The sequence below is a fragment of the Periplaneta americana genome, chromosome 5 (assembly GCF_040183065.1).
Source record: "Periplaneta americana isolate PAMFEO1 chromosome 5, P.americana_PAMFEO1_priV1, whole genome shotgun sequence".
In the NCBI taxonomy this organism is placed as follows: Eukaryota; Metazoa; Arthropoda; class Insecta; order Blattodea; family Blattidae; genus Periplaneta; species Periplaneta americana.
In genome coordinates, this window is record NC_091121.1 from 58,015,236 (window position 1) to 58,041,061 (window position 25,826).

The 25,826-nt window shown below is 34.3% G+C and overlaps 1 protein-coding gene across 1 annotated transcript in view; it reads left to right on the forward strand.

Moving 5' to 3' along the window:
* Positions 1–23,432: 23,432 nt before the first annotated feature.
* The window catches only part of LOC138700492 (protein takeout-like), a 40,225-nt gene continuing 37,831 nt past the window's right edge, over positions 23,433–25,826 (forward strand). The window contains exon 1 of the mRNA XM_069827097.1: positions 23,433–23,503. Coding sequence (XP_069683198.1) covers positions 23,443–23,503 — 61 coding nt within the window. The 5' untranslated portion in view covers positions 23,433–23,442. The remainder of the gene's footprint in view (positions 23,504–25,826) is intronic.

Below are 25,826 nucleotides of genomic sequence, written 5' to 3' on the forward strand. Positions count from 1 at the left end.
GTTGACGTTCAGACCTCTCTTTGGACAAATGATTAAACAACAACATAGCATTCAAAATACTTTTCTTAATAGGGAGAATATAAGGGGGACTGAAGTAAATAAATCGAGATACCTCGTTTATTATTGACTTCTCAGGATAATGTTACATAACAAAGGCTGAATAAAAAAATGTCTGTTACAAGTTTTATTCAAAGACAAATTTTTAAAGGACCAATATTTAACGAAATTATGAGTTCTAAAATAGCAATGCGTTTTATATCCGTGCCGCCTGTCAGGCTGATATAATCAAACCAAGACTGACTCTGCGATTATTTAATTAAGTAATGCAATAATCAAACCACAATTGTTATAGATATTCATTTGACCCAATATATATATATATATATACATATATATATATATATATATATATATATATATATATATATATATATATATACGACAATCGGGAGAAAATTAAAGGTAGAATAAATAGGGGAAATGCGGGTTATTCGGTTGAGAAGTTTCAGTCATCCAGTCTGCTCTCAAAAATAGCTGAAAGTTAGAATTTATAAAAAAGTTATATTACCGGTTGTTCTGTATCGTTGGGAAACTTGGACTCTCACTCTGACAGAGAACCAGAGAATAAGGGTGTTTGGGAATGAAGTGCTTAGAAAATATTTGGGAGTGAAGTGCTTAGAAAATATTTCGGAAAAAGTGGGATGAAGTTACAGGAGAATGGAGAAAATTACACAACGCAGAACTCCACGCATTGTATTCTTCACCTTGACATAAATAGGAACATTAAATCCAGACGTTTGAGATGGACAAGGTCATGTAGCAAGTATGAGCGAATCCAAAAATGGATATAGAGTGTTAGTTGCGAGACCGGAGGGAAAAAGACCTTTCAGAAGACCTTCGGATGGGAGGAAATGAACTTGCGAGTTCTCTAAAAGCCCTAACTATTAAGTATTAGGTATACACCACTCTTCCACTTCCTCACTTTATTGTTCCGTATTCTCATGACTTGGCTATCTCCCTGTAACTGTTGTATATATGCTGTCCATTACATGTCTATTTCAATCCCATTTGATTCTAATTGATGTTCATTTTTTCGACTACGAATTCTTGCAGAATAGTTTGAGGAACACTGTTACAAATGTGTTCTTATAGTTCTCTGTTAGTGACCAAATTGTGCAGCAAAAATAAATCAGCATGAAATGATATGGCATACAGGTCTACTATAGATTTCAGTGATTGTGAAATTTACAAATATCTTTCTCTGAACTCTAAAATATATATTTCACAATAATCTAATTTTCTATTTTATACACGTTCAGCTTAATCCATCCCTGTGGAGTAACGGTGATATGTTTTATTGCGAAACGAATTAGCCCGGTTTCAAATCCTGGTTATAACGAATTACAGTACTAGTTGGAAATTTTTCCCCCGAGATTTTTCTCAACCAACTGAAGCAGAATTGCTGGGTAACTTTCTGCATTGGATCTCAGACTCATTTCTCCAAGTACTATTATCATTATTACCATAGCCCGGCTTAAGTTCACACTGTAGCGTTCTGTATTCATAGAAAAGTGCGGATGTTCCACGACAGATATCATTCACAGAACAGGAGTAGTAACCACAAAACGCCTCAGGCTCAGGCGCAAGCTTTCTGACTCTTCTCCGTCAAACGAAAAAAAGTTACGTTTTTATGAGAATCGAGAGAAGTTCCTAAATAGATGGCAAAAAAATTGTACACATATTTTTCGTAAATTATACATATTATTAACATACTAACGCTTTTAGGTGGGACGTCAACTACGTAACTACAAGGTCCTCTGTATATGATGCCACGAGAAGTACCGTATAGAAACACTGCCTTCCACAGTGCGACTGTCGTAGCGACAAAATTAAAGGCCGTCGCATGCGTACTCAGTCTGCTGTGAGCCACAGAAGGACTTACTCATTCATTCGTAATGTAGTACAAGCTATAGTGTTTTGAAACTGTTTGAGAACAATGAAAGGATTATTCATTCGTGCAGTGCAGTGCAAGCTATTATGATTTTTATAGCATACGTACTGAAGCCAGTTTTTGTTGTTGTAAGTTATGTAAAAAGCGAAATAAAGCATCCAACAATAATTACGAACATGTCACAAAGACAGATTAGTCCATTATTTCAGAACAAACTTCTGAGGTGTCAAGTATTGAGGCAGAAGTTGAATATTCTTGTGACACATGCTGGGTTGGGACTTTACGTGTAAAAAAGATTATTTGCATTACAGTAAAATACCAGTGAATAATGCACAATTGACGTAATAAATGTAAAATACGTAAATAACCTCCAAGAACCTTAATTTTTAGTCTTTGTTCAGTCTGTGTTGAAAATTTACTATCTGAATTGCCAAGAAACCTAGCATATAACTCGAGGCTACAATTAGGCCTAATGCTCAAAAAATGGAGACATTAAGAAGATTATGCAACTCATACCGGATGAAGTAAAAGGTTTCAACACAGAACTGTACACATGGCCTGCGACCAACAAAGATACTAATGCCAGTGGAAGCGAAGATTGAAAAAATAATTTTATTAATGTTCTGACATACAAAGAGTCTATTTAGCCATGCTTCCCAACTCGTTTATGATTAGCCATTAACCACATAAAATTTTGGAAAATTATTACATTTAATGTGTTATTATGTTTAAATCATAATGTTTACCTATAACTGTTGTACTAGGCCTATAGAAAGATCTTTATCACTAGAATCGTTTATTTTTAAAACCTCACAAGTGACAAAAGCAAAACTTTCGGGAAATCAATAACAACTGTTTAATTTAATGTATTTTATGTCAAAATGTAACTAACAAGTGATATTAGTCCCTAAATGTTACGTTTATTCACTATTAGTTGTGTTTCATAATATATATAAGTCCTCTCAAAAAATTAATTATTCAGGATGTTATGGGGGTTTTCTAACAAACAAACTGAAAGTATCAGAGTGAATAAAAGTATGAACAAATGTTATAATCTATGTGAAAACTACAGTATAAAATCGAAAATAAAAATCTATTGCGACATTTTTCTTATCAAGACAATGTAAATTACAAGTAAAATACATAGCCTACATGTAATTTACCCGTCCAACACTGGTCACAGGTAAAATGTACTTGTATCCTTTTTTAAATTGTTTATAAATATTTTCCCCAATAACAGGTTTTAGAAACTAAAGCTACTGCCGTGCAAACAGTGACAGATTGCGCGGACACTGTGCGAGGTGTATAACAGAAAATGTACTTAAGCTTGCGGGGTGAGGGAAGCATCAAATATGGAGGACACTCAACATACAAAAGCCTCGTCTGTGCAAACGCATTCCAATATCGCACACATGTTAATGTTCACATACAAGAATATGGTATTCCACCGGTGCTCGAATATGGACCTAGGATAGTAAAAGTTCTCGCGAATTTCAACATAACTTATTTAACCCTAGCAATACCAACAGGGGGCGTCTAAGGCGCATAGGTTCAGTTTTTCATTATTAACTCATTAAGTATTTCGAATCAAATTTTCAAAAAAAAAAAATATATATATATATTTATACACAATAATCTTATGAGCCTTATGATGTCTTATCTTAGACGAATCAGATACAGAAACAAGGGAGGTTGAGGACAACATTGAAGAAGTTGGATTCTCTGATTCTGAAGCTGAAAATGAGGCAACACACAATGTGTCAGTTAGTCGAGAAATCGATAGGCCTACATCAAATTCTGGACGTGTAAGTGTAACACAACCTCCGCAGAATATTATACGTTTCGTAGACAGGGGAAAGTAAAATCTATGACGGAAGCAAAACAGCTCTTCCCTACACCACACATCATGAACGTGATAAAAGTATACTACGAATGAATACTGGGTCTTGTATGTAATGTTTCTTGAATTACAGAAAATTAATAACATTTGAAGTCTTAATGAATGGATATAAAAACTAATCAGTATAATTTGAAAAAAACAAATATTTTATTTCCGGGTTTCAGATGTGATAATGCACGTTACCGATTATGGGTTCGTAATGCTAGGGTTAATAAATAATTATCATTATCTTAGCAACTAAAATTCCAGTAAAGGTTCTAAAGAATGTGACAAAGTTTTCCTATATCTATGAGCTCTATATTAAATAAATAAGCGGAAATGATCAAATTAGCTAATATTGCAGCGTACACATCGCTGAACTTTCTCTGATTGAGGTTCTGTCTGAGATGTATATCTATTACCAGGCAGTACATCTCACTTGACTATGTGTGTCAGAGGAAGAACAATTGTTTTTATACATCTGAAGAGTGACTAATTCCCTTTTCAGTTTGGTTGATAGGCCTTCCCCTCTACTCACACTCTCTATACCATCAGTGAAGGGGAAGATGCTAATATCCATCTTACTAATGTTCGACTAATTGACTTTCAACATAGTGAAAAATTATATTATTGTAAATGTTTATTGATAATCTGTATTTCGAAAGTCTACACTAAGAGTTTATATTTCATTTTATTGCTCTTTATATCAACTGGCACATTAAAAACCTACTGAGAGCAGACGATAAATGTTTTCTCCACCGCTAGTTGCTACTGTACAACACACACAATGAGACAATCTGCACTGTGTCACTCCCCCCTGACTTCATAATACAAACTAACATTCCTTAGTATAATTATTATTAGTTGAAAATATTGTAAGAACTACACTAAAATATACTCAACCAGGTAACTGTCAAACATCTCTGTCACTGTATTTTATATTCACTTATGTCCTTTATATAATATTTTAAATGTGTACAACCTGGGGGGGGGTGCATTTATAAGAGGTAACAGCTACCGACCTGTTACTGACGAACTCAGGGCAAGAAGAAGAAGAAGAAGAAGAAAGAAATGTTTTCGTATCCTCTCAACTTGTATGAAATGTCGTTTAGTGTAACATGTAGCTAGTCGGGGATGTATGCAATGGAGGAGGAAAGGAACTGTCCACCCTACCCCATTATCTCCTGGCCTAGTTGCCTTATAAGTGATGCCTCCTTGATGTCAGACAGTTGACTAAACAACAACATCGAAGATCAAACAAGGTATACCATCATAAATCAAATTTTCGTATCAGAGTTACCGAGAACGTACTTCTTTATGTTATAACTTTCTTGCTCCATCAAAATACATGTCGGTTAGTACAGAAATTACGTTCATCGTTCAGCGAGAGATAGCAACGAATGTGACTTTTTTCAGGTGAAACAATGTTCAACTTACCCCTACTCGACCCCTTCGAGATCAAGGAACTGAAACTGTTGCATGGGCAGGGAAGGGGACAACTGAATCTGACTCTGAGAGATGTCAAGCTGCTAGGGTTGAAGGATGCGTACATGCTGAACTATTCGTGAGTAACAGTGGTAAATTATAACTAGGATCCATAAGTTAATGTCATAAAAGACTAATAAATATGCATGCCAATATACCCTTACAAAGTACAAATCATGCCAACAAATGTGCATTAACAAATTAAAACAAAGTAATTCCCGTACCAGTACGAATACTAAAGAATGTATACTTCATTATTCCTTCGAAGTTGAAATAGAAGTGGTTCAGAAGTCTAAAATTACTTAAGAACTCACAACCAATTGAGAAACTGCGTTTGTTGTACCCAAAACGATACGTGAAAAATTGATTTCTATGTCACACACGGTTATTGGGGTGTATTTAAATCACGTTATTTGGACAGATTTATACAACAAGAGACCAAACAGCAAAATCACTTTCAAGAGATAATTAACTGGATTTAAACAGAAACTCATAGCATTAATTTTTTTTCAAATTCAACTGACTCTCAGCATAGAAGGAAATTACACGAATACCAAACAGGACTTCACTTACCATTATTATAAATAGAATTTAAATTTAGCAATAACAAACTGTGTCGGTCTGTTCTCGCTGAACAAAAAACGCATAAAAAGCACGTGAGCAAGAACTAAAACTTAGTGCTGACAGTGAAAAAAAAGCATGTGGTCAGGTATTATTTTAAGATAATTTCTACGACTATTATTTGGTTTCAGATGACACCAAAATCTCATTTCTCCCAAATCTAATGGCATTACATAGCAATTTTGGTTTTGAATGTTTTCTAGTGAAGTATTTTTTAAGCTGCGAATAAATTTTGCAATCTCGCTTCGTATAAAGAGAAAACATATTGCATGCCCTTTATTAATTTCTTCCCTTATCATAGACCATCCTCTCCATTTGTAAACCGAAACAAAATTAAAACGTTCAAAACCAACATAACTCTAATTTCATTCGCGAAAGTCGGTAACGTATTATACCAGTTCAGACAGAATATAAATGACTGGTTGCCATATGCTAGGCCCCATTCGAAAGACGTCGCTGATTTTGTGAGAGCTTAGGCTTACCCGTGAACGAATTGGTTTCAATTTTTTGTTAGTGTCCCAAATGATACACTTGCCTCGAACCCCTTGTCAGGGGAAACGAGGCTGTGCAGTAAAAGAGATGTTGCGAGTTCTAGTATCCGCTCTGTTTTCCCTTTCTATATTGTTTGTTGTCTCTTCTGTGTGTTTATATATCGTGTTATATGTGATTTACAACAATATGGAGTAAATCATACGCAACATAAAAATCTTCGATCTTAATAGATATCAATACGACAGACTTTATCCTCGAGTGAACCAGATGCTGTCCGAAACTCGACTTAAGACAAATTCACGATACACGAAATAGGTATTTTTTTGTCTAATTGGCTACTCTATATCCCGCTGTATACCCGAAAGGGCGCCGATATTTACGAATGTTCTTGTGTAAAACACATTATCACTGAAAAGATAGCAGATATCTTTATTCCGATGTAGCACAATCTTCTGTCGTCTACTGGCTCCAATTTAGTGAAACGCTCATTCCTTGACGCCAGTCCTTGACAATAGCACATTTCATTCATAATCAAAATACTATGTTGTCTGTCCCACAAAATAGACAGCATTATCTTTCCTGCAGATGGTTGCTCCTTGAAGTTTTAGATGTTTAACACTTCTGATGTTCCTATTCTTTGCTTTGAATTTTTGTTTCTCGATCTTAGTGACGAACCCAAGAACTATTCATAGTCAAAAATCTTTCAACATAATTTCGTTTTATCGTCCGATAGGTACTTTGTTGAAAGTTACTGCCATAACACAACTCGAGATCGTGTTTGTGAAGCTGTTAACATTCGAAGCACCCATCTTGCAGTTAATCTTTCCATTGCTAATTCTTTTGTTAAAATGCGTAGCTCTATTATGGAGGGTATGGTATCAGAAGCCCGATTCCTTTACTATATCCGTAATAGTTCTAATCACTCTTAAATCTTCCATTAATCACGCACTTAATCGATCTTTTCTTCAGTTGTGACAATTACGGAGAGACCTTCACAAGACGTTTTCCTGTGTTTAAATTCTAGACATCACCGCTTTACTATGTCATAACCTCGTAACTAAGAACCAACAGATTACCCTAAGTTTATGTTGTATCACGTTGGATTTGAAACTGAGTCATAGGCTGCTCTTTTTTCAGGTAGTTCATTACAGCTCTTTGCTCCACTTTCACACTAACTTGAGAACACTCCTCATTCAAACAGGTACCATGATACAAAGAGAAAGGGTTGAGATTTCAACCTGTACACGATGACTAGTGACATGTCAAGACATTTGAATGCTGTAAATTATGTATTTTAGATACAGTATAAATGGGTCAGATGTGGATCATAGAGATAAATAATCCTACACTTTGTATTAAATGATGTGCAAGAGATTGAATATTCGCTGCAATCCAGAACTGCAAAGCACATTCGAAAACGGTAGGTCTACCATGTAATCACACTCTGTATAAGCATTAACAGATTAGCCTATTAAATGTTAATTTGAAAACCTATTCAGTTTCAACCTTATTCCCTTCACACCTCCCCAACCCCGATCAAAATGTGTAGAACTTGACATCCAAAGCAATATTATTTCAGACATGACTTAACTAAGACGAGTCACTCTTCATTTCTGCTTACCGTGCCTGAACTGAAGGTGTTGGGCACGTACATCATATCAGGACAGATCCTTCTGCTGCCAATTAGAGGGACAGGAAACATCAACATCACTCTGGGTAAGAGACTTGCACATGGATTACATAAGAATAATCACAAATGAAGCACTGGTGTGTTGCATGGCATATATATCTATCTAGACAACTCTAATGCATGTCTTGTGTTCAGTACTAGTCGCTGATGAACAGTGACAGCGGTGTAAACAGTTATTCACAAATATACCGGCAATTAGTGAGATTATTCTTCAAGGGACGAGCACTAAAATTTTCTGGAAGCTTTTGTATATTGCAGAATTAGTGTGGTATATAACAATACGAGTTTCACGAAAAAAAAAATGTTAACTTTGAACTAAATAGAAAGATACAAAAACACATACTAAATTACTAAGCTGCGTCACATTACAGAATATCAATAGCCTAAAGAGATACTGCAAAAAAATACTTGTGTACTTTTTAGAAAATTAATTTCTCAATATCATTACTTCTGATATAAAAAAGTTCATTAATGGCGGGTACTTGACTTATGTCCTTCACCCATATGAAGCCCGTTGCGTACACCAATTTCCCGACAGTCAATGCTCAAGATGCGCATTGGAGGTCGATCTAGGCTACACCCGCAATAAGATGAGATGATTATGGAGATTTCTTGCAATCTCAGAGGGAAACCGGAGTTCCCCGATAAAACCGCTGTGCTACTCGTTCCTAAACAACGGGCTTGCCCACCACAAGTTATAAATCGTGAGTAAACCGGAGATCGAACCCGGGTTCAAAGGATTGTAAGTACAGCACTCTAGCAACTAGACCACCGTGACGCCTAACCAAAAAAGTGTAGTTTTTTAAATACCTTCTGTGTACAGTGATTCCTTCAGAACTATTTGACAGATCCTGATCAATGAGTTTTGAAGTCAATTCGTCTGGGAATGCAAATAATATTTTTTAACTTACTAAGAAATTATTGGAAGAATTAACAGACAATGAAGAATTAACAAATATCAGATACAATGATTTTTCATTATTATGTTTCTTACATAAAATTCATTGATACAACACGTGGTTCATCTCAGAAATTTTATATATTAACCGTCCATTGTAAATAGACTGGCGTTTATTAGACGAATCATTCTCCCACCACGAATACTTTGATCACCTTAGTGTCCCCGCTACGTAATCGTCTATGAAGTTTGTTTACGACAGTGGCGACAGGAGCGCTGAGCGGTCATTTAATATTGAAGGCATAATGCATAATACGCTATCTACCAAAAAGTAATTGGGCACTGTTTTTGCCCCTTTAGAACCTTATTGCATAGTGTCTATGAAACTTTTTCAGACAAGAAAACAAGAGCGTTTAAAGATAACTACATGAATTTGTTAATCAATCTAATGGAAACAAATCAAAGCAGATACTCCATATTTCTACAAAAAGATTGTTCACACATAGCATATCAATACGAATAACTACCAATTCTTGAATTTCAGAGACATAGCATCATTCAATTGAGATCTCGTATATAGCATTACGCAGAACAACATCCAAATAATCTAGACGGCGCTGTGTAAGTTGGATGGAAATAATATTTGTCAGGCGTGAGATAGGAGTAAGACGATTCGTTGGTTCAGGCTATACGCATCAGTCTCATATCCTTTATCACCACTCACATGCAGACGCAACCAAAACGATATTAGGTTGTAGTAGGATCAATGAAACGCATCCTGGGCGGTGGAATCATTTCTTGGAAACCGAGGTCACCCGACCTTACGTCATTGGATTACTGTTTGGGGAGTTGGTTTCAGATAGAAATCTACAAGCGCAAAGTGGAAACAAGGGAGGAACTTCTCGCTCGCATTTTACATGCTTGTGCTCAAGTAAAGAAATGCTCAGATCAGCAATGCATTAGCTGTCTACAATAGTTGCAATTATATACACTTTTTTGTCCAGAGTGGCCAATATTATGACCCCACAAAACATGTACTTTACACCTGACTCACCCTATATAATATTTTACCATTTCAGGAAATTTCACATAAAAAGATGAGAGTGTCACTATTTACAACAAAATATAATTCCTGGGTATCAAAGAAAAACAAGTTGCAACTTTCCATTACTCACAGGGCATGACTGTCTGCCGAAACAGTTGAACAAAATTGCAATTTTTTCTTCACTACTTTCTCCATTATGCTGCCTTCTGGAAGAAATGGATCAGAATTATCTTCAATGATGTCCATCTCTTTCCTCTAAACCCTCTGTGTGTAAGAGTTAATGGTTTTATTGCCAACAACTCAGTATTAGTTAATATATTTCAGTTTTCCAAAAAAAAATTGCATTATTTTTGAGCAAGTTCAAAAAGTCAAAATTAAAATAAATCCTGTATATATCTTATTTGGAGGAGGGCGACAATATATTTCTTTGCCCTGGAATAATACAGGCTCCTGTACAATTATAATGTAAACTATTTAACAGCGACTACTGTACACAGTAGAAATTAATTTACTGCTAAAATAATCACTCATGAAACATTATTCTACAAAACTCTGCTTACTCCAAAAAGCTCCTAAGTACAATTTTTTCCTAATCTTACAGTCTGTGCGTCTGCTGACGACTCTTAAATCTACAAGTGTTCTTATATTTTGTAAATAACATATGCATAACAGTTGTTAGCTACGGTATAAAAAGAATAAATTACAATTTCCTCAAACGCAATCTCGAGGTTTTACTATGGAAGCAAAGCAACCAAAAGCTGACTGTCGCTAAACAACATTTCTTACTGTCCACTATATTCCTTCAACTAACAATTACATTAGTACTGCTCCTCCAATAATAATAATAATAATAATAATAATAATAATAATAATAATAATAATAATAATAATAATAATAATAATAATAATAATAATAATAATAATAATAATAATAATAATAATAATAATAACAACAGATATATGAAATTCATAAATTACAAGATTTCTTTCGTAATTCTGACCTTTCAGCCACATAAAAATAGATATTATAAACAAAGTGGGTAATAAAATTTAAAATAGGCATTTACAGGCACTAATTCGCCTTCCATTTAGTAAATATTTATCTGAAATTGATTTTTAAATTTCATTCCCATGTTTCATCATCAAAGGAAAAATACCGCTAGATATTTTACGTAAAGTCAGCAGCTTAGTGCCCACGGACATACTCTTGTACATGGGATTGTCTGTATGCATAAAGAGGATCCCTTAGTGCAATGGTTCCCAACCTTTTTTGACTGACGACACACTTTACTGAACGACCACGATATTGGGACAATCTTATTTGATTCTATTACTAATAATAATAATAATAATAATAATAATAATAATAATAATAATAATAATAGCTAATAATAACAATAACCAGCACTTTTCTTCTGAGAAAAAGGTGGTGAAACACTGTGGAGAATATTTTATAACGGACGGGAGATATTTACTGTTCACTGCACAGGAATTTTGTTGTTTTTAACCTCCTTTTCGTCCAACAATACTTTCAAGATCTAAGCGGAATTCAAAGAAAAATTATATTAAAAACATCGTATTTCGGTTCCACAATAAAAATGCAACAAAAAGGTGATGGAACGCTGTTCCAGCGCGTTCCGCTAGAAACAAAGCACACATAACTTCTACGTACTGTCGGACATCCAGTGTTGTAGACAGGTTGATGCTAACACGTAATAGAAAATTCTAAAAGAACAAGCAGCAACTTAAGTGACATTAGAAAAAAACAAAGGTATGTGTGAAATATCCCAAACAATCTATGCTGGATGTCCGATAAAACATTTTTATTATCGTTTCTGAAATCTCTCAACTTTAAATTAATGTGAAGTCTACGCTTGGTTGGTTGCACAGAGTGGTCTTATGGTTGAAAAACTGAACTGAGCATTGCTGCAGGTGTTCACATTTCATTGGTAAAATGTCCCAAAACAAAATGTACCATACCAAAGTCTTCGTTGCAAATAAAAAACATGTTGTAAAGATATTTTCTGAATGGCATAAAATTTATTTTCCAATCCCAAAATTTTGCAACACACTCCATAGAGCTGCGCGACACACCAGTGTGTCGCGATATACGGGTTGGCAACCCCTGCCTTACCGGGTTAATATATTAAATTTGCAATTTCATAATGCGTCTTATATATATATATATATATATATATATACATATATATATATAGTTTACCTACTATATATATATATATATATATATATATAGTTTACCTACTATATATATATATATATATATATATATATATATATATATATATATATAGTAGGTTTCTTGGTAAAAGTGACCATGTCACATTTAAGGTTCCAAGAATTATGAAAATTTAATACCTAATTCTATATTAAACTAATAAGCACATTTACCTTCAAAATAACTAATTACTGACACCTAAAAAAGTAAAGTTATCTTCGGATGGATCATTAAACCTTTGAATGCCTTTTTCCAACAATTTTGCATTTTAGACTACGTCACTTTTACCAAGAAACCGACGAAAATATATATATATATATATATATATATATATATATATATATGCTTTCTCTCACTCTGAAGGCTCCTTGTGTGTGAAATGATCCCAATACAATATAATTTTAAATTTAAAGTGACTGAAGAGAAAGCATTTACAGGACCACAATCGCTGCCATAAAATAATATTAAGGCTATTTTCTATATGCCAAGTTGTTCCAATATGTTAATCCTTCCTTTGAGAGTTTTTGGTTTAATAACATTCATTGTACTAGAACAATTTCTTTTAGTTTATATAGATTTTTTAAATCCTAAGCAGTGTATATATATATAAAGATTTATATATAGATAAGCACTTTTTCCTCCAACAGTCGATACAAAATGCATGGTCCGAAACAATTCCAAGATCCAGAAGATTAATGGAGTAGACCACATAATGTTGAATTCAGCGACGGTCCACCCGGACCCAAAGAGGATGTATGTCAACCTCGACAATCTCTTCAACGGCGACAAGCATCTCGGTAAGACAATTTTTTTTCACTGCAGGCTCTTTGATATCAATTATGCAGTTTGGAGTCAGGAGATAATAGTTACACGCACATCATCCAGAGTCAATAGAACTAGGAAGTTTCATACTACTGAGGTAGTAGTGTAATGCATATCATGCTCTGTTCTACTTTGACCAGTAGTAAAGGCCCAGTGGAGGCCGTTGCATTTCTAGAAGTTTACAAATCTCGTTTTCACCTGAAATTGAACCCAGGACACTCCAGTTCTTACTAAATATCCTCGGGTGATGATGCTCTTTCTGTGTATATGCTTCCTAGCATGGCTCACAACTCACTTTCTGTATTCCTCGTCCAGCATCTTTAATTCAGCCCTGCATCAGCGTATATTTTATAAATTACTTTCCTTTCACATTTTATTACCTTTTATTGTGACGTCTATTTTCTTTGCTCATATTTCTCTCAAAATAATTTACTTTCCCAACAACTAACTGACATACACGACAAAATATTCTGATACTGTAAAACATACGTTTTCATTAAAATACAGTACACGTTCTGCAGTGGACTGTTATTAAAAAAGTGGTTTTTGGCGTACTTCCCCTTCTCTCCATTATCCATGTGCAGTGATTCCTCCTGAAGGATTTTGTATATTTTTGAACAAATTAAATGAGGGAATTAAAAATAGCAATTTTAGCACAAGAATTAATACATTTTTTGCTGAAATATAACGTATCAGAGTGATATACTCTAAATCGGATCGCGTGGTTCAGTCCAACATTTCGTGTCTTCATAAAAACACACAATAAACGCAACTGTATTCATTTCAGTACAAATATTTATTCATCTCTATATAATACAAAACAGACATATCCTCAAACTCAAGTTTATCCCTATCCTCTGTATAATACTCCCTGCGTCCCAAATTATGGTACAGATATCCCTCATTTATTTGATTCCAAAATATGGTATGGATATTACAATATTATATTGTGATACACAGTATGTTGCAATATAATTACTCACACTTTAAATATTGATAAGATCGCTATCAATAATGTCTTAGAACTTTACCTTAACAAAAATATGTAAGTATCAATCACAAATAGTTTCTCTCCATAAAATAATAAATCAAATAACATCTCCCATATATTTAAAACATCCATAAGTAACATGCACAAATAAATATGTTCACTCCATAATTAAGTAAATTGAAAGCAATACTTTATTAATATTAGGTAGGGCAAGTTTTTTTAGTTGGTTATTGAACAATGCTGTATCAACTACTAGGATATTTAGCGTCGATGAGTATGGCGATAGCGAGATGAGGCTGAGGATTCGCCATAGATTACCTGGCATTCACCTTAAGGTTGGCGAAAACCTCGGAAAAAACCCAACCAGGTAATCAGCCCAAGCGAGAATCGAACCCGCGCCCGAGCGCAACTTCAGACCCGCAGGCAAGCGCCTTAGTCGACTGAACCACAACGGTGCCTTTGAGCAAGTTACATTGTGGTGTATTTTCACTTCAATAAAGCTGATTGTGCCACTTTTACAGCCTCTTGAGTGCATTCAAGTGTATCGGGAAATGTTCCTGACCTTCTTTATTTGTTTTTCCCCATACGAGGCAGTTTGTATGCATTACTTCCTTCTTTCATCATGGAGTAATCCATGCATTGCTGCAAAGTGAGAAACACATCAATCAGTTTGTCTTTCGTCAGGACGTTGAAGACTTCGACAGCGCAGTCAGTATATTCTTATGTTGTTCTTGGATTTTTCTGATGTTGCAGAGACTGCATTTATTAAAAATCAAAAGTTCAAAACATTGAAGTCAGGGCTGTTGGGTGGCCGCCTCTTCAGGACAATATTTGAACCATTTCTATTGGCCGCCAATATAATTTCTGGATCTTGGTCAGGAGAATGGGGTTTTGCATTGTCCTGCTGAATTATGATCGTCTTCTTCTTACAACTTGCTGGACATTGTTGCTTGATAGGTGGAATAAAGTTTTGCACAAGCATTTTTTGCCAATGATGTTTTAGGATATATGACAGGAGTGTCATGTAGTCGATTCTTACTGCATTTTTTCCCTTTCTTTTTGTCAATAAATGGTCAGATGCCTATTCGGACATTAAACCACTGATTTTTGTACGAGTCCCACATAGGTCTTCCCACTGTCGCCATAACCATGATTTTAGGAATGAATCTCTTGTTGTTGCATTGCCGTTGTGGAGGCTCCTCAACTATCATGAGGTAATATTAATGATGAATCTTAGTACAATAGAACCACTTCTCATCAATATGCACATAATTGGACATAGTCCTGAATTAACTATTATCTTCCATCATAGACAAACGTAATGATAGATGTTCGAGTTTGTTATCTTCCGTCAGAAGAGGTTTTAGTGTGGATGAAACCCTTTTGATTGTTTTTCCCTCTTTGAGATACCGAAATAGAGGTGCTTTTAGCATTTCAATAGCACATATCAAATATCGAATTATCCCACGTTTGTGTAATGTCTTTTATTTTACTCAGTTCTATAGCATAGCCTTCGCGTTTGCGACCATAATTTCCTCTCTTCTCAGTGCACAACCTGCCTTTATCATACGTTATTTAGCTCGGTGCCAAATTCAGGATATAGTCAGTAATGTTACTAGAAACTTATCAGCTGCTTTCTTAATAGCACCTCTCTGAAACCTTCCCCTTCTTTGTATTGCACCAGGAACTGCACAATGGCACTACTGCATTCACTTGTCAATTGTTTTTTGTGGTTCTTCCCCAACCTACATGGATTGATGAACTCTTGTCTTCAACCCGAATACCACTCCTAGTAACCATTTGCCTCCTGCTCATATGTAGCTATGTAAATATGATTCTTGTCTTCTCTTCAACAGTCTGCTAATGGTAACGTCGGAACAGTGGAAGTCTCGTACGATACTGCACATAATGTCATTTTGTAATAGGAAATAGGTTACGCAAGCGCACTAAACCCACTGTTTGAACTATCTATATCACAATTTGGGACGGAGGGACTACTTTTTAACGAACTGAGCTCCGAAACAAAAATTTCAGACAAAAATATCAGAGCTCACATGTACCTACAAGAATCAATCTGTAAAATATTACGACTCGCAGGAATCCACACTAATGAGTCTGTAAAATATCAGGTCCCACAGGTTCCTACACAAATAAATTCGTGAAGTATTAGGGCTCACATGTACATTCACGAATTAGTGTAAAAAATGTTAGACCTCACAGGAACCTACACTAATAAATCTGTAAAATATTAGGACCCATACACATCTACACGTATCATTAGGGCTTACACATACCTACACAAACCAATATGTAAAATATTAGGCCTCAAGGTATCTACACGAATAAATATATACATTATTAGAACTCACACCAACCCACAGGAATCAATTTGAAAATATTGCAACTTACAGGTATCTACACGAATAAATATTTACATTATTAGGATAGACCATTTGACTGCACATCGGTAAGTCCCCGGCTGAAGCACGGGTGCACTGTACTTACTTATGGCGTTTAAGGAACCCGGAGGTTCATTGCCGCCCTCACATAAGCCCGCCGTCGGTACCCATCCTGAGTAAGATTAATCCAGTCTCAACAACCATATCCCGCCTCAATCGAATCCATTTTAATATTATTCTCCCATATGAGTCATTCCATGTCAAATCGAACACCTACGAAACATGACAATTTAATATTTGCTCCAATTTTTTTATATATTCTATTGATGAAATTAAATAACCCATGTGTAATTTTTTCGGGCTGACACAATTATTTAGTCATTTATTAAATGTTACATTTTCCGTAAATTTGGATGCAACGTATTATGAAAGTGGTTATACTGAAGGTTCTATAAATCGTAGAAATTTCGTATTTATATCATTTTAAAGAGCAATAATTGCAGTATTATATACTAATTTTTTGTGTTCAATCAAAATATAAAATGGGCCCCTTTTAGGGGGTTATATTTTTTAAATACGTTTTCATATATCAGGGACTTACTTCTAAAAAGGGAAAAAAATATCATTATATTCTTTGAAATGTTTTACGTAGAACTGCGTTGGTTTTACAACTCTATTCGAATCAGAAGTCGCTGTGCAAATAATTTACTGATGGTGTGTTCGGGTTGGATTGAGTGAGACCGCGCGCCGGAGCATTCAGCTGCGACAGCAGCAGCGAGAGTGAATAATACATTATCAGTGGTGCGGTATTACTTTACGTAAATAAACAGGTAACCTCTAGTTCTAAAAGCACTTAATGTCCCTTCAACACTTAGCAGATTCCCTTTAATTTATCTAACAATAAGTCCTAAGTCTTTCGAAGTAGGTATTGTGTTGTGTTGTGTGCATGTCAAATCAAACACCTGTATACGAAACGTGACCATATAGTATTTGCTTAAATCTTCTAAAATATGTTGTGCAGATCAAAATAACTGGTCTGTAATTTTTTTGGGATCATACTTTAAAATTTTACAATTTATACTCTTTTAATTATATGACAAATTCATCCACGACGCAGTATGAAAATGCTCATTGTTAAAGATTCTATGCATCATAGACGTTGAGTGTTGGTGCCATCTGAAATGGGAAGAAATGAACTTTTATATTAATTCTTTTAAGTATAAGTTGAAATACAAATGGGGTTGTTTTAGAGGGTCACTTTTTAAACATAACTTAATGTTTTTTTTATAACAGCTTACTTTAAAAACGCAAAAAAATATACGTACAATCTATTATATTTTACATAGAACTACGTTGGTTTCAGATTGATTTCGAGTAAGAAATAACTTTAAAAATAAATATCACCACGAAGATTAGTTTGGGATTTGTGCTGAGTGGCATTTTTTTGCTACATCACATGGAAAAGGGCCTTGTGATGGCATTGGCGGTACCGTTAAGCGGCTTGCTATGAAAGCTAGTCTTCAACCTGGTATAGATCCTATTGTAACACCAAGGAAACTGTATAACTGGGCTGAGAAAAACATTTCTAATATTGCTTTTACATTTTTTACCATTAGTGAACACAAAAAAAACATAGCAATATTTTCTACTCAAGGTACCAACAAGCAAAAGTGGTGCGAGGTACCTTACAACTTCATTATTTTGTTCCACTGACAAAATCTCAGGCCATGATAAAGAACTATTCCCTTCAAAGTGAGAGCAAAGTGGTGGACATTAAATAGAATTGATATTGGTTGTAGTTGATTAGTTTTAAAAGCCCAGTGTTGTGTAAACTGTACTTATTTTCACAAGTGTACATTTTACAAAAACAATATTTAAATACAGTACTGTGTTATGTAAATTACGTAAAAGAGTGATATTCTGACCGTGGAACAGTGTAAAGTGGTCACACGACTCTCATCCGGAGCTGCACCTGCACATCATCTTGCAACAGTACTTATGCAGCCCGCGACTCAAGACGCGCGGCTTGGTGAATCATTTAATTATTCTTCAACGGCTCGAAGTAGAGTTCTGATTTTTTTTAAGGGCGGTTAAAATAATTTCAAGGTATTTAAGGATTTTTTTCTGTAATTTTAAAGTAAGTCACTGCCATTAAAACATATTTTTATACATTTAAATGTTTTTTAAAACAAAGTTAACAAACTTATATTTTTATATTATTATGCGAACAATAAAGTGTGTACTGTCACCTTCAAATTGAGACAAAGAGCAAATCTCTGTGATGATTATTAGTGGAGATAATCACGTTTAACAATAATGATGCGCGACCTATTTCAGAACGTTTGATAACACATATCTACTACAATAATCGATATAGACAACAATAATAAAACCCGTATTTATTTTTTCAATCCATAGAATGTGTAAAATTTGTTTTATCTAAATCGGAGACATTAAAGTCAATTCCAGGCTAAATTTGTGCGATTTGACGTGGAATGACTCATATATATCTCGGCCTCCCAAAGATCTTTTTCAGTCCGGTCTCCCAACTAACACTCTATATGCATTTCTGGATTCGCCCATACATGCTACATGCCCAGTCCATCTCAAACGTCTGGATTTAATGTTCCTAATTATGTCAGGTAAAGAATACAATGCGTGCAGTTCTGCGTTGTATAACTTTCTCCATTCTCCTGTAACTTCATCCCTCTTAGCCCTAAATATTTTCCTAAGAATTTCAAGCTAACGCCTTTTTAATTAGGAAAAGTAAATTTCCTATAAAGATAGACCGGTTATGCACGACTCTAACTTCGACCCTTTTTTCTTAGGACGACCGTTTCTTTCCATCGTTCTCAACAATTAAATAATACTACTCCATCCTTAAAACATGCTCTACATCTTTTCATACGAGTACTATAGAAAATTGGAACTACATAACATTCATTCGGAAATAATCACTTCGTACAAATTATGTCTCTATATTAGACAGAATATTTTGAAATCGAATACAGAACCGTTTTAAAACACTTTTTGTTAAGGTACAAATGGGCTACTTTGTATCCCTTTGATCTTTGATCGAACTGATCTTTTAACACTATAGTAAGAAGTATTTTTCCTTTCCTTTTTGTGTTTTTCTATATTCTAGGGTCAAATGAACACTTGTAACATTAATGATTTCTTTATTAAATTAATTAATTTTCAAATAACTGACTAATACAATCCCATTCCGTAAAGTCGTCCAATTAATGGCATAAACCCTTATTGCATTGAAACCAAACGTCGCAGTCCATTTATTCCTTAACAAAATATCCATGATACAACTTCATAAATGTGTTCTCTTTTTGGCACGAGTGTAAAGTTCATGAAACAAGGCGAAGACTACTTTCACAAACACATGCGGGCCAAAAAAATACCTTTACTAAAGTGTATCATACAATGTTTTTTTCTACGACACCACAAATTTACATTTTAAAAAATATTTCAAGTTGAACAAGTTATTAGATCACAATTTCATAACCGTCTAAACTCAGAACCACTAAGAAATAAGTATCAATGGAATGGCAGCCTGTTTTATTCATGATCACAAATTCATGGCAGTCTAAACCGGTCATAATCAACGAAGCGTTAAATTCTACATCTTGTTTCAGTGAGTTTTAAGAGTACATAAAAACTTTAACTGTGCACAGTTATTTTTACTCACTATTACACATAATGTGAAAGAAATACTTTTAAATTTGCATATAATAGTACAAGTGTACATATTTTAAAAATAAATTATGTATGGAGCTTGATTTTTAATGTCAATCTTTAATAAGGTAATGTTAAAAAGATACTATTATAATAGTGATTTTGGTATTGGTTATGTTGGAAAATAATTGTTCAATTTAGTATTATTATTGTTATTATTATTATTATTAGGCCTATTATTATAGTTCTAATTATTATTACTATTATTATTATTATTATTATTATTATTATTATTATTATAAATTACTCTATTATTTATAATTTTTGTAAAATTGCTTGAAATTCTTACATTAACATAAGAACAGTTCACGCAAAATTTCAATTTTGTAACATTTGTTTTTGAGATGTGTAAACTATGCCCAAATACCTTACTATAATAATACCGGACAGCTGTATCCTAGCAGCTTTGGCGTGAGTGCGAAATATCGCGGACCTGACATCTAGCGGAGAGGGATGGAATTACGTCCACATATACAAATATTAACATAGCGAGATTCGGACTATTGTTTAAAACGTGAGTTACTAATGTGGAATTATATATGATACACTTAAGAAATGTTGAATAATATTAATGTAAAATTATTATATTATATCAAAGCTGCATATTATCAGAAATATACTGTAGCATACTTCATATTACTTTCCGTAATTAATTGTTACATTTTTTTCTTTGGTTTACCGAGACAAAATCAATCTGATATTAGGAATGAATTTACAGTAATGTTTTATATACGCATTGCCGTCAACTGCAAAGATAAAATTGATAGTAATCTGATGCTTGTAATAATTAGTAAAGGCATCTGGACAACAATAAAACTTAATTTGATAAAAACTTAAAATACAATACATTTTAACTTCTACTCATTTATTAGATCTAAATAAAAAACTAATTTGTATTTTCCTATCAACACAAAGACGAAGGAATTAGGCCTAGTAAAGAATGTTGTTGGCTCACGTTGTATGAACTGTCGGAAATCGAAAGTACGATTTGGAGCAATTTGTAATGCTGCAATTGTTACAATTATAAACAGCACACATACACCCTGACATTTTAACACAGCACAATATTCATTGCAGTTAAATACAGCTTGTTTCGCGAGTATCTCCACACCGGCAGGTAGGTAGCAGCACCAGCGTCGTTCGCACGCAAAACTGCTAGGTGTCCGGTATTATTGTAGTAAGGTATTCGCCACGCCGGTAGACTATACATGATTAGGAATAGTATTTTCTCCTGCAACCTATCTTTGCTTCCCAAACACTATAATATATGTGAGTGTACCCTTTAAGGCTGAACACGACTTGGTACTTTCCACAGCTGTGGAGAGGGCGGGGATATAACAAACAATATTCCAGCGTTACATCACTTGTATAACCGTGCGAGGGGTAAGATTCTAGTCAATGACCTAAATACAGTTTAGTAAACAGTACCAAAAATAAATATTGAAATTAAATAACAATTAATGATATTAATTAATGGTAAAAATTTAATAATTATGGGACATAATTTTTGCAGGGCCTATTTTCAATGCTGTTATTTCTATATTAAGTCTTAAACAGGTATGCGTTCAGTATTAAAACCGATTTACAGCGTCTAAGCACCGTGTACCTACTGTGAACACTATTCTGATAGAAGCCCTGCCAGGTTGCCGTATTTGCTATATAAAATTAACATTCATCCCAAATGTATTTTAATGAAACACGTAGTAAAGAAAACTTTTAATATTTAGCATACAAAATATTATAAAAACATTTATACAATTTTAAACTCGAAGTTTTCAGTACAAAGTGAGATACATAATTCAGCGTTCAGAACACGACAATGAATCAGGCATAACCTGGTACTTTCCTGCTAATTACTTTGTCTTCCAGTTTGCTTGTACAATTCTGGAAAAAAACCAGATGATTGAGAGGTCTCTCTCTACATAACAACCTCATGGCACTCCACCGCACCGCCTGAAGGCAGCTAAACTTTTATCTTTGTCTTTTGTTATCTGGTGTTAGTAAGACAAGTACAAAGGTGCGAATATCTTTTCCTGTAACTGGAGAAGGTATATTTTGATATAATGGACAGCAGCTTTACTTTTATTCCCATATTCGCTTCACTACCTCTACTTGGCAATGTACCTTACAGAATTCTAAAATTCCCTGTATGTGGAACTGCAATAAACAAGTAGTGAGAAAAGTATAACGTCGTTGTTCCTCCAATAACTCCTTTGTGACATATTTATCGATTTTCAAATTCTTTCTCTATTATATAATTAAAATAGTGATACAGAAATTAATAAAATCTCCTATATGTAATTATATTTGTTTCTTTCGAAAATGTAAGAATTCACAATTCCCTATGTACGGTTCCCATAGGATGAATTAAATAATGTGTTTTTTCCTCCAACTGAAAAATTGTATATTTTGCACATAAGAGTTGTTGCAGGAACAACGATGATAAGCAGTCCTTCAGAGAAATAGTAATTACGCCAGTTTATTTACTGTAAGCCAGATCCTCAGCGGAGGAAAGCGGTTCCCAACAGAAGACACATTCTTTTGTTTAAATATGCACAGTAACCTCGTGCGATGACCAGGGTACGTTTGCCCTGTATAAGAACATAATAGCCAATCGCCAACAGAACTTAGTTCCTGAAAATATTGGTAAATAGCTTCTGTAACATTGTGCTACATGTCTTCATTAACTTTAGAATCACACTGAAAACTATATCAGTATGACATATAAATGTGTAATTTTTATGAAATTAATCATCTTATTTTTCTTTATTTAAAATAAAAATATTTTTTTTTAGTAAATGACCATTTTTAACTCCCTCTCCAAATTAGATATTACATATTTAGTACATATTTTAACGTTTTCAGATACATATGTATGTACATATTTTTAGGATTTACTATTACGTAGAACTTCGGGCTCTAAGCATGATTCACAACGCAAAACATATGTTAAAGTACTCAACAGAAATAATGAATAACAACTAGTTAAACCTGTTCTAATGCCATACAACTTCAATAATACATGGAGTTCCATAAAGCTTGCATTAAAATGAAATGCGAAACAAGTTTCTTAATTCATTAAGAGTGCACTAACTGCAAGGTCATGAGAAGGACAAGGAATTCATTTCCTATAAATGTATACAGAGGCTGGGTGCTGGTGGCTGTTCTGTACAGTACTACACCACCATGAGGCTGATCCTGCTGGCTGTCACACTGTACCTGGCCCACGCAGAGGTTCCCCAACTACGTGAGTCTTACGTCAATCTCTTCAATCTTACGTTTTCTCCACAATTCTGGATTTTCCATTTCATCTATTAGTGAGTATCTTCATTTCCAATATTAAAGTCATTTTTTACAATGCGTACTGGTTTTAAAAGTTCATTTCCGAAAATTTTACATTATTCCGCTACTCTAACTGAATCGATCATTTGTAAAACCATATAAGCTCACATTTTTACGAAAATGAAGTTACCGCTAGGAATATATGCATCATTTGTGCCGTTTTAGTTTCGGCACACTATCTTCCTTTCTTTCTTTTCTTTTTTTTTTCTTTATTCTTGTTATATTCTTTTTTTATTATAAGTAACCCTTACTTTTCATAGATGGCTTCCTATTCCGACATTTTAGGTCATTCTTTCTTTTTATAGATAGCTTGTTTTCTTTCCGCCATTCTTGGTCTCTTATTTCTCACGTATAAGGAGCGAATTTATGTTACCACGTGACATGAACTTTGAATCCCATTGGCCATTTCTGCATTAATTATTAATTAGCGTCGGTTTTCCCGGGGGAGACACTCGACACGATTCAGTTTGGGGGGAGACTCTCGTGGAGTACTGTAAGGTTGGACGACAGCTGTGGAGAGCTGTGTGTTGGTGTTGGGATCACGGATAACCCAGTTCGGGAGGGACGTGGACTGATGTAGTCTGGGATCGAACGGGGTTTGTGACTTACTACAGGCAGAAACGTAACCGAGATGTGGTGAAGTATGCTGTGTGATTATGGAGGCGTGAGTTTTGAAGAGAGACCATTGTTGAGTTGGTTTCGAGACTGGCCTACCAGGAATCATAAGAGGTTTTTATAAGTCAGTAAGGTTAAGTTTGTTGTGACTAGTAGAAAGATTTTGATTTCATATTGAGTATGAGATTATTCATGAATAAGCTGGCATTCGTCAAGTGATTTTACATTGGTTGTGTTTGGTTGTGTATTAGTGCCTTTCTGCCATATCAGACCAGTTGGGACTTGTCTAGCAAGCTACTTATGATTACAATCTGTAAGTACAGATGGCGTTACTAGTTTGTGTAATGGTAATAATTGTTTAAGGATTGTTTACTTATCATTTTTACCAACTATTCAAAGTAGACAGAGGCCAACGTTCCACATTTAAATCGAAACAACGTGAGCTCGATCATTACTAAACATTTTTGTATGCATTTCTTATATTTTTTGTAGAAAAAATATGCAATTTAAGCCTATGTTATTTACTTATTGTCAACTGAAGATATGCGAGTACTCATGAGCCTACATTTCCATTAAACAGTGCGATACATTCCTTTAAAAGTGAATACCCTGAAAGCTCTTTTTAAGCCGGTTATGATATTTTTAATTTAACTTGGGAATGATATTAACCATTTTGAATTTGAATTTAAAATAACAATATAAATTAATTGAGATCTGTATAATAATATATTTCACTCTGCAACAAATATAGTATTGGGATACAGGAGTTATTTTGTGTACTTGATAAAAACAACACGAGTCCAAGAATTTACAGATTATATGAAATCAAATATTGAATATACAATGCTCTCTTAATACAGCATACTAATTTATGGTCCGTCTCTAGAAATTTCACAACATAAAATTCATTAAATATATAGAGTTTTTCTACTTTTCTCAAAACTTACTTTCTGTGACTCGTGAGGTTTTACAAATGACCGACTCAATTGGAGTCAGACAGTAATTAAATTTTTGGAAGTACTTCTACAAACAGATTCCACTCGATTGCAATATCAACTTTACCATCTAATTATCGACTAATTGTAATATAGAATTATTCCATATATTTTTTCTTTAACTTGATGAAACTCAATTTCAGTACCTTCAAGTTCTTGTATGCACAGAGACACAAATTGATAGCAACTTATGCAGTTTGTAAGTTGGACTGCGTTTCCATTAATAAGAGGTTTACTGTAGGGTATTTCTTTCTGTTGGTTATTTAATAACGATATACCAAATACTAGATCACTTACTGTCTATAGAATTATTGTAGATAACGATATCGTACTTTGCCATCATGAGGCCGAGGATTCGTCATAGAATACCTGAAATTCAACTTAGGATTGAGCAAAATCTCGGGAAAAACCAAATCAGATAAGCAGCCTAAACGCGAATGGAATACACGCACGACCGCAGCTCCCGATTATAACCCAAACTCGTCTGCCATCTGAGCTATGCCGATACCTCATAGTGAAATATGTACTTCTTTTTCCTTACTCAATTTGTTCAAACAATATTTTACCTTTCCTTTTAAAAAGACGTCCATGTGACTTAATATACATTAATGTTAATAT